Source organism: Excalfactoria chinensis, chromosome 2 (assembly GCF_039878825.1).
Source record: "Excalfactoria chinensis isolate bCotChi1 chromosome 2, bCotChi1.hap2, whole genome shotgun sequence".
NCBI classification, from domain to species: Eukaryota; Metazoa; Chordata; class Aves; order Galliformes; family Phasianidae; genus Excalfactoria; species Excalfactoria chinensis.
In genome coordinates, this window is record NC_092826.1 from 54,875,545 (window position 1) to 54,885,655 (window position 10,111).

At 45.2% G+C, this 10,111-nt stretch overlaps 1 protein-coding gene across 1 annotated transcript; it reads right to left on the minus strand.

Moving 5' to 3' along the window:
• Positions 1 to 628: 628 nt before the first annotated feature.
• On the minus strand, positions 629 to 10,111 carry DIPK1C (divergent protein kinase domain 1C). The gene is made up of 4 exons (XM_072328542.1): positions 9,854 to 10,111; positions 5,222 to 5,899; positions 1,775 to 1,939; positions 629 to 1,060 (listed from the first exon to the last, which is right to left on the minus strand). The coding sequence occupies exons 1-4, from the start codon at positions 10,034 to 10,036 to the stop codon at positions 845 to 847; spliced, it is 1,242 nt and encodes a 413-aa protein (XP_072184643.1). The 5' UTR covers positions 10,037 to 10,111; the 3' UTR covers positions 629 to 844.

Here is a 10,111-nt window from a genome sequence, read left to right on the forward strand (position 1 = left end):
CCTGCAGAACTGCCTACAGATTGTTGGCATTCCTGGGCTGTTCTGCTATCTGGCAAGGTAGTTCTTCTTACCAAGCGCTCTGATGTTCAAGTGCCTGAGGGCTTGCTCACGCGGGAAAAGTCAGTGTTGTTTTCTTCACTGCAGAATATGAGTATCCACATGGGAATTAAGCATGGGTACAATTATTTTGCTCTAGTAAAGCCCTGAGTATCATCACATAATTTTCCCCCAGAAAGTTAGCTATGGCACAAGTAATGTAACACATCATTTGGGAACACCAGAAAGGAGCGCTTTATACAAAAGCAGCTCTTCTGTGTAACAATCTGTTTCCCTGTTTGAGCTTGGTTTTTGATACTGAAGACTCAGTCTTTACTTTTAAAACCCTTGTTCTACAGTGAAAGAAAAACAAACATAATGCATGTATTTATCCACACCCATCCTGCCACCTTGTTAATGATTGATATTAGTTTTGCTGTGCTTCCAGTTTCCAACTTCAGAGCACCATCCCATCCCTACAGAAATGCTTAATCACTCGGAGCGCTCTACTCAGACAGATGCTATCTGAGCAGGCAGGCAAATGATGTGCTGAATGTCAATGGAGAACACAGGAAAATAGACAAGAATGAAATCAGGTAATGTAAAACAATTTTGTATTTCAAGAGATATTAACAGGACATGCTGCACCTGCAGTCATGAATTTCATTTGCATAGCTGGAAAAATACGTGCTATGAATGTAATACAGTGGGTAGGAGGGATGGAAGACACACAGAAAGCACAGGCTGCCTCACATACAGCATCCTTTAGCAATGGTTGTGATGTGGCCTTTGCAGTTCTGCCTTCTGCCTACTCTGCCCTTTGCAGTTCTTGTTGGCTGACCCGAAGCAGGTGGTATAATTCAATGAGAGATTTCAGAGTTCTCTGGTGCATGGTAGCATCCACATGTCCGAGCTCTGCACACTCCTGAACAGCTTTCTGCAACTGTGGCTGCAGAGGGAAGGAAACTAATGGTCCTCTGAGGCTTGGAGAAAACCAGCGGCGGAATATTTTGTCACAAATGACCTGAGGAAAGAAAAAAAAGAGCAGATTGCTGCCTTGCAGGAGCTGTAACTAAAGCCCTGTTGCTTCCCTGGGACTGTAGCCAAATGTCTCTACTCTTGTATCAGCGGAACCCATAATGCCTCCAGCCATTCAAAGAGGAAGATAAAGAAAAGGAACTTGTATAGAGGCTATTCTCTCTACAGAGGCATCCCCTTGTGCATAAGAAATGGTGAGGGTAGGGAGGGGAGAAACAGGCAAAGCACAGCCAAGCTGTGCTCCCCCAGCCTCTGTGCGGAATTAGTACATTGCAACAGCACAAGTTGAGTGAATTATAAGACAGCTCATACCAGGGCCACAACCCCTATGGACCCCACTCTCCGCTTCATCTGCATACTCCATTTGTAAAGCAGGGAATCACAGCCATAACCTTCCACTGCTTACAAGTAGCCTGGACTTCACTATTAGTGGAGGCGGTAATGACAAATTCCCTGCTCGTCCTACTTCCTATCTAAGGAACTGGGCAAACAGCATCTGCAGGAGCTATGTGAATAGACAGCAAATAAATGGTCTGCTTGCATGCCCCAGGATGTGATTTCTGAACGGGACTGGCACTTAAGTGGTCATGTTTATAAACGTGTCTACATGCACTGCACAGTGTTCTAGTACATACCGTGCATTTTATAGTCAACATGATTTTAAAAGAAAGGGAAGCATAAAGCAGCTGTGTCTACTCACTTGCAAGTTGTTATTGGCTCTCTGTGCTCCACATCTTCTGATTTTCAGATTGCATTTTGAAAAGCAATCAAAAAAATTACAATCTTCATCTCCTGTGCAGTTCTGCTCAAGGATGTCCCTCATTTTGGGTTCGAAAAAAGCCATATCCACATCGATGGCCACCACCTGTGGATCAAAACAACCCATCAAATCAGGCAAAGCACAGGCTGTGGATAGGGCTGAGCAAGCATTCTTTTGCTGCTTTCTCTGGGAAATGCAGTGCAGAGAGCACAGCAGAGAACTGGGATCTCAATGAAAGAGCTTTCTTTCGCTTAACTGAGCAGCAGTAGTCTTATGAATACCACATTTTAAACAAAAACAGCCAACATTCAAGACAGCAGGAAAGAGAAAATTATCTGTGGACAGTATGCGTCCCTGGGGTCAGCTGGATTGATTTGCCTTAAACCAGAACTATCCGACTTGAAGACTGATTTACTTGTTTTGCAGTCTATGCAGATGGCAGCTCAACCTTTTAATTATACGATGTCACAAGTCTACCCACAGGCCAGATGGTATCATTTTGCAATTTGCCTTTCCACACTAAGCCCATGACTTTACCACTGTGGAGAGGAGCACTGTGATGTACAGAAGTACCCTCAAGTAGCATGGTTCCTCCAGGCCTGCCATTGCATTTAGTGGGTTTGTACCTGTTCAGCTGTAGAAACATACCTGTAGTTGCTTAAAGCTGTGGAAGTTGGAACTACATGTTACAGTTTTAGATAGATTTGAAATCATTCCGGAACTGAATGGCTGGAGTCTCAGTTTCTTTTGGTGTCACTCCATACATGAATCCTCCACTAAGAAACCTCAGAAATCAGCAAGGGAAGGAGGGAAGACAGTAAGGTGATGGTGGCTGCCTGAATGTAGACTGACTGTGGGTGAACACAGTGGAAACAGTCACCCTATGGTGCGATGAACGCAGCCATCAGCACAACTTCAAAGCCACACTTAGCACTCAGAGCCTTCACTCAGAGAGCCTTGTAGGGGCTTAAATATTTTGCAGGTAGGGAAACATCCGGGACTTGGGCAAAGCAGAGTCACACGGGCACAAAGGACAGTCTCATTTTTAAGATTCAGCCCCTTAAATAACATGTGATGCTGCACTGTGGTTGGATCACCAGCTGGATCGTCTCCAGGAGCTAAAGATGTCTGGTCTGGTAGAGGGCCAAGCAAACCTTCCACAGGCAAAAGAGCAAGGTCTGATCTTCATGTTATGCTTTTCTATTTTGTTTTTTCCTTTTTCTTTCCCCAGGGAATATCATAAGGAGATGAGGCATAGCTTAGAAACTCAAATGTTTTTAAGTTTCTTGGAGAGCTTGATAGTCATGATGTAGCCTAGGGAGATTCACAGGTTTCAACAGGCTGGTTGTTTTGATTTGTTTCTTTTTTTTTTTTCTTCTTTAAGCTTTCTGCAGTTTTGATGTTCACTTCTTTGGAGATTCTTGTATCTGGCCAAGATGCATTTGGTGCAAGAACAGGGCAAAGAGACACCAAAAGTTGTGCAGAATTTCCCCAGTCCTTTGGTCACTGCACAAGCTTCCTTGTGGCCCTCTGCCAACACTGTGCATCTCTGACATCTTTGACATCTTTGCATGCTAGGAAAAAGAGCCCTCAGGATGACTTACCAAGGCAGAGGTTTCTACCCTCCTGTATTGCAGGAGCAGCATGAGAAGGCTGGAATGAGGGCTGGAGAGCTATCCCCAACATTTGATACTAATTCTCAAAACTATCGCATGCCAGGCATTTCTTTGAGCATTAGCAGTCTCATTACTGAGATAAGTAATAATGGTACTATTATGCAGTTTTATTATTACCCTATACAGAGTACAAAAGCAAGCAAGTAAAAAAATTCCCTCAAACAGACAGGAAGGACTAAAGAAAAGCTGCCTTTTTTTTATGACCCAATTCTGGCAATTGACAACACAGCCCAGAATTTCTTCTTCTCACTCTCCTCCCACAGTCACCCAGAAGAAGCTTTCTCTGTTTTCCTTCTAAGCTATCTGGCTGTATGTATCTCCTGCCTCAGCCAAGTGGGGTGACAGGAGGTGATACCATCACATTATGGGCTGTACGTAAAGTGCCACTGGGAGGACCGTGTGTGAGCAACAACTTACTTTGTTGTTTTTGTCGCTGTTGTAATTAATTCTCCTAGAAAATGCTACCTGAGAATGCTTTACTGTACCAGAAGGTGACTGCTGTCTCTTCTGACCCCAGAACTCATGGAAGAATCCTGAAGAACCAAGGAGGACTTACAACAGAAGTCACATCAAATATTCTCTCTCTTCTTCTAAATGAAATCTCATTTTCTCTATGTAGATAGCAAAACAGATGTTCTAGTGTGTGCTCATGTGCAGTTACAGCCTGCATAGCTGTAAAAGATGGGTAAAGCCTGCCTTGAAGAACCTCTATCTAAGTATTGGCATGCTTTTCTCAGTTTCTTGCCATTGCTCCCCACTCGTTCCCTGTTCAGCTGCTGTACTGCACCTGAATAAACAATGTAACTGAAGGGGAAGGTGAAGGGGAATCACTCTAATTGCACTTAATGACTGTAAGTTTAGGTTATGTTTCTCAAGTGCTCTGAGGACTTGAGTGTTTGTGAGTTCTGATAACAGCATACAAGTTCCTGAAAACTCTTTATATTCACTCAAAGTGCAGGAACTCCATTAACGTCACTGCAAATTGCAAGTCTGGTTCAAACACTACACAGTGGCTCCAGTCCATATACAAAATTCCCACTGAAATGGGCAGAATTCCTGTCTGCAGGATGAATGCAAGATATTTTCAGCAAAGCAGTGCTGTGCTACATCCACCACTTAGAAAAAAACTTTCAGCTATTCACTTCTGAGTTACAGCCGTATAATGAAAAATGAAACAGTAACAGTACCATGGAGTTTCATGTCACCATCCTGGAACCATTTCCATATTGAATAAGCTGAAGACTAAAGCAGAAAGATGTGTATGTTTGTATGCAGGGAGTTCCCCTTGTGTCAGACCAGAAGATTCAGCCTTAGCGTTCCTTTCAGCATCACTACCAGAAATAATTACTATGACTCAAGTTACGGCTCCATTAAAAGTTTCTGAGATCTCCTTGCCTTCAGGAGGCATCCGTCATCACATCCAAGGGATACGACCCTGTCAGTGTCAATACATTTGAGCAGGTGAAACAAATCGGAACTGAACAAATAGTCCTGAAAACAAACAGCAGGATCTAGTGCTCTGAAGTGGCTGCGTGTGTTACTAGGAGGAAAAGCAGCAAAGAAGCTCCCATGTCGCTTCTAAATATATGTTTGTTTTGCAAAAACTTGGCGGGAAACTGTGTGAGGAGGAACTGTCAGTTTTTGCCCTGCAACTTTCAGATTAGAATTTAACCTCAGTTACCCACAACTCAACCCCAAAGCCCCAGCTTACCGTAAGATCGTGCCTGATTGCAAAGTTTTCTGGCTTGATGTCACACAGGTGTAGGCGATGAGAGAAATCATTATCAAAATGTTGTACCATGTCCAGAAAGCTGAGTGCAATGTCAATGATGGCTCTCACTCTGCTTCTGCGGCCAGCGAGGGAGGGACCTACTATGTTTTCCAAGGGAAAAAGAGTTTTGTGCCAGGCATGTCCAGCTGTAAGATACTCCACGGCATAGAAATGTCCACAAGAGCCAATAATTCGTAGCACATGTTTGCTCAAGTCCTGCAGCAAACTGAAGAAAATGTATTCCTCCTGCTGGAGCAAGGACCACATGCTGGCCACCTGCGCTTTCCAATGTGGTCCCTTCCTCCTTGTCCACAGGGGCCCTGTGCTATTGTTAGACAGTTCCAGCCCCAGAACATTTTTGACCTCCAAGGCTACCATCAGCAGAATCTCTGTTTCAGGAATGTCCTGTGTTTCCACCTCGTCCAGCATACCGAGATGCTGGAAGCTGGAGAAGATTTCCTTTTTGGATTTCAGGATGATGGGCTGGCCTCTCCAGTCAGCCTGGATGACCTTCTTACCTCTGTCATAGTAAAGGCAGTGTTTGTACACCAGCTTCTGCGCCACACACAGGTCTTCACAGAGGTCACCAGTCAGGGCTCCACTGCTGTAGTCAAGGCACTGGAGTGAGAGAGAAGAATGTTCATGTTCACATTCCAACAGACCACTTAGGAGAAAATCAGTGAAGGTTCTAAGGCTCTAAGCTCAAGAAGTCTGTGGCAGTTGTGAAGCACACACCTTCTACAACTGTTGGGTGATTCAGTGGCTTTTTGGAAGTCTCTGGAGACTTCTCTTACAATGGGGAGTCTTGCGTCAAAACAGCATCCTGAATGAAGCCTTAAGAACCTCCTTCTGCACTGCTTCAAAACAAAGAGCTTGCACTCCAAACCTCTTTTTAAATATGCATATGTTGCTGAACAAAATGACTTGCCCAGTTTTCGTATGTACCTATCACTGTCCCTGTAACATTTTTATATGAACTGCATAGATATGTTGTTAAACACTTAGAGGAAAGTAGCCCATTGTAACCTGGGAACTGCTGTTTGATAGTTAAGTGGTCACCGCAAAGTTATAAAAGAACTGCAAGGTTTCCCTCACCAATCCTTCCCTAAACTCATAATTGTTTCCATGCCGTCACTTCCCAAAGTGTAGGCTGTTCCTATATTCCTGTGGGCATTCAGAAACGCAGCTGCAGGGACTACTTTGGGCGCAGCAGTAGAGGGAGTGATCAGCAGTCTCTGGTGGAAGGGGAATGGACTGTGGTGGTGAAGAAAGCCAAACAGCTGGGAGGTGGCTTGACAGCGTCAGCCTTCTTCATTGCTTTCTGGCGTTTAAATTTCCACTGAACCAAGCTGGCAGCTCCTGCTGCACGCAGAATGCTCGCATGGGCTGCCTGACCCCCGCCTCATTCATAACTTGCCGTTACATAAACAGGAAACACGAGCATAAAATTTAAGCAATGTATTTTCTCAGAGTAGCCTCAGAGGTGTTACACCAAGGGAATGCATTCTGATGCCAGGCAACAGCCTATGTTAAAAATCACACTGGAGAGTAGGTGCAGGATTATGTCCAAAATCCAGGAACGATGCAGGAAATGGTGCTAAATTGGCTAACACAGCTCGCTGGGTAGAGGTCGGACAGGCACAGAGTATACACTGCAGTGTTCTCGCAGCCCAAAAGAGAACATCCAATGCCAGCAAGGGCAGCCATGTAAGTGAACTCCTTCAGTCCAGGGCAATGTACCTCTGTGAATCTGACACATTGGCATCCACAGGATGGTCTCCCTGGCAGACTCCCTGGGCTGTCAGAGCACGCAGATCAATGATCTTGTTTGTAAAAATCTGCTCCTATGAATGCAATACAAGTTTGTTTTCCCTTTTTAAGTAGGAAATACCTTTTGTTTTGGAGCTTAGACATAATTACATTTAAAATAATTGCTCTTTTGTTGAGAAAACTATAACCTAATTCTTGTTACGCCAGAACTGAGAATAGAGGGCTCAGTGCTGTAATTGGGTACACATGAGTGAACCCCTGCCCCTGTGGATGTTTTTAGCGTGCCATGTTAACTCCTGGGGGGCAGGGCAAATGCACGTACATCTCACATCTAATAGAACACAAACCCAGGAGACCTGCAGTCAGATGTGAGCATGCAGCTTGTTTCCTTGTGTTGCCATCATATCGTACGTAACACCAATAATAAGAAAAAGCAGTTTGGAAAAATAGTCTCACATTTCCCAGACTTAGGAGCTGAGTCATTTTTGAACACGGCTGCAGTTCAGGACTTGCCTGCTGTTCCATTTGAACCAGTATCTGACAAACAGTCTGAGTCTTCTTACACTGAAACTGTGCAATGTTTGCAAAGAGAAATTAGCCAGGGCGTTCCTATTCTTATAATGTTTAAGCAGAGATGAGCCTTCAAGTATCATCCTCTATGGGTCACCAATACAAGCAAGAACTTCAAAAAGGCCTCCTCAAATAATGAAAAGCAACTGCCTTTCCCTACTTCTCACTTTTGGACACACTCGGAGCTCCTATCTCCCTTTTTGGCATGTTCTGCACTGATAGCTCATATTGAAGCAAATGACTTTTCCAAAGTCATGCAGTTTCATAGGGAAGTCATTGCTCAGAGATATGATTTAGCAGAGGGGTTGTTAGAGTTAGGGTACTATGGTTAGGCTGCGGTTGGACTTGATGATCTTTGAGGTCTTTTCCAACCTGGGTAATTCTATGATTCTATGATTCTTCTATCCTGATGGCATCACTCCCCAGTGTATTAGCTTATATTAAAGTCATTTTTATGGACTGAAAACTTTCAGACAGGTGATTCAGACTACCCTGCAGCAAAAAGATGGCCTCTATTATTTACCAGCTCAGGAACCTTTTCACCAACTGCAGCTTTCACCGTACAGGATTTTACTTCCTCATGATGTCCGCTGATGAAAAGGAGAAGTAGAGTCCAAACAAATCTAGGGATGGTCCAACACACTGACATCTCCGTCCTAATGGCTGCACTTGGAGATCTGTTGAGATAGTTTAAATCTTCCTAATGGGCTCCCTTTGAATGCCACTAAGTACCAGACTTTTAAACCCCAAATATGGAAGTGATACTAAGCAAAAAGCCATATAGAAAAACAGCTTTACAACACAAGAATGCAAATAGAAGCGGGGCTTGGACTCTGTCATCTGTTTCTGTTTAATTTGGCTGCATAATTTTTCATAACCTCAGTACACCAAGATAAGCTAAAAAAGCTGGGGTTAACTTCATGTAAAAGTTTAAATTAACATAAACCTGACCTCGAGTTTGCATTAATTTACATAATTTACTGTACCACCATCACTTGGTGTATATATGAGGTTCGAGTCCTGTCTTCTCATCATGTACTTCTCCTGCACAAATGCAATACTCATCAAGGTTCAGGAGGCATCAAACTCCTCCACAGAAAAAGAAAATGGATCACTGTACAATTTAGTTTGTTCAATATAAGCGAAGCTGGGACTGGTTTTAGGAAAAAAGAAGCAGTCTTACGGAGAGCTTAAGTTCATCTCTGCAAAACCCACAGGGCTACTTGGGCCAGAACAACTCACATCCACACAATGGTACATTGTTACTCAGAAAATGGACATAAATCCTCAGAAATACCACTTACAAGGGCATATACTCATGCAGTTTTCACCCACTTGTTTCAAATAGCTCACATTCTGATTTCCTACTGAAAACAGTACAGATGACAGGCAACTTAGTTTTCCTTGGAATTCAGTTTTACCACAGCTACCAGAACATTTTGCCAACCAACTGCACTTCAAACAGCTGTGGGACTCACACAGTGATCCGGAGTTGTATGAAGACCCATCTCTGTGCTGACGATGAAGCTGAGCTCATCTTCTAACCATTCCACTAGAAGGATAATCCCTTTCTAACGCCACTTGGGAAGATGGTGGGTTGCACGCCTTGAGAACGCAGATGAGCACAGCATCCCCAGCCACTGCTCCTCCTCTATTGTACAGACCAACGTTAGGGCATTTTATGAGCCATGCTTGCTTGCTTGCTGCACTCTATTTCATTTCCATCAGCATTCCTCCTTTCCCTTTCCTTTCCCCTTCCCTTTCCCTTCTTTCCATTCCTCTTCCCTTTCGCCTTCCCATTCCCTTCTCCTTCCATTCCTCCTTCTCATTTCTTACCCTTTCTTTTCCCTTTCCCTTTAACCAACAACACTACAAATACCCTAATTAAGAAACAACCCATGCTGCTCCTCTTTTCCAAGTGCTTCCCACACAACCGTGAAATCTGCTCTATTTCCTTTCTTTTTCAGGTCTCTCGATGCTAACGAATATTCAGGAAAATCCTTCAGTGAATCCCCGAAGCGCCGCGTCCGATATGTGCCAGACGTGAGGCAGACAGCGCGAGCAGCGCGCCGTTCCCAAACAGCCTCTTTCCCTACGAGCACCTTCCCGACCGAAGCACTCCGGATCGGGCTGCTCGCTCCCGAGCGACCCCGGCAGCGCACCGCTCTCGGTGATGCGAGAGCCTCCCGTCCGCAGCTGCCGACGGCGCAGCCCCCGTCGGGGCGCACGTACCAGCCTGGCCAGGATGCGGCGACCGTCCTCGTCCGTGCAGCGCTCGGAGAAGACGCTCCCGTGGAGGAGAAAGAGCAGAGCGCTCAGCACCACCCAGCCGGCGGCCCAGGCGAGGAGGAACGCGAGGGTGCACCGGCGCCAGCCTGAGAGCCGCAGCCTCCTCCAGCCCGGGATGCCCCTCATCGCCGCGGCCGGCCCGGGCCGCTCCAGCCCCGAGCTCGCCCTCTCCACGCTCCGTGCCGGCGTCCATCGCCCGGC

What these genes read in the sequence shown, in the direction of transcription:
- DIPK1C (XM_072328542.1), bottom strand. Translation starts at nt 10,036, where the DNA reads ATGAGGGGCATCCCGGGCTGGAGGAGGCTGCGGCTCTCAGGCTGGCGC. An exon ending in GCCGCATCCTGGCCAGGCTG is followed by an intron (nt 5,900 to 9,853) that starts GTACGTGCGCCC and finishes CTCTCACTCCAG; the next exon opens with TGCCTTGACTACAGCAGTGG. An exon ending in CAATCAGGCACGATCTTACG is followed by an intron (nt 1,940 to 5,221) that starts GTAAGCTGGGGC and finishes TTTGATCCACAG; the next exon opens with GTGGTGGCCATCGATGTGGA.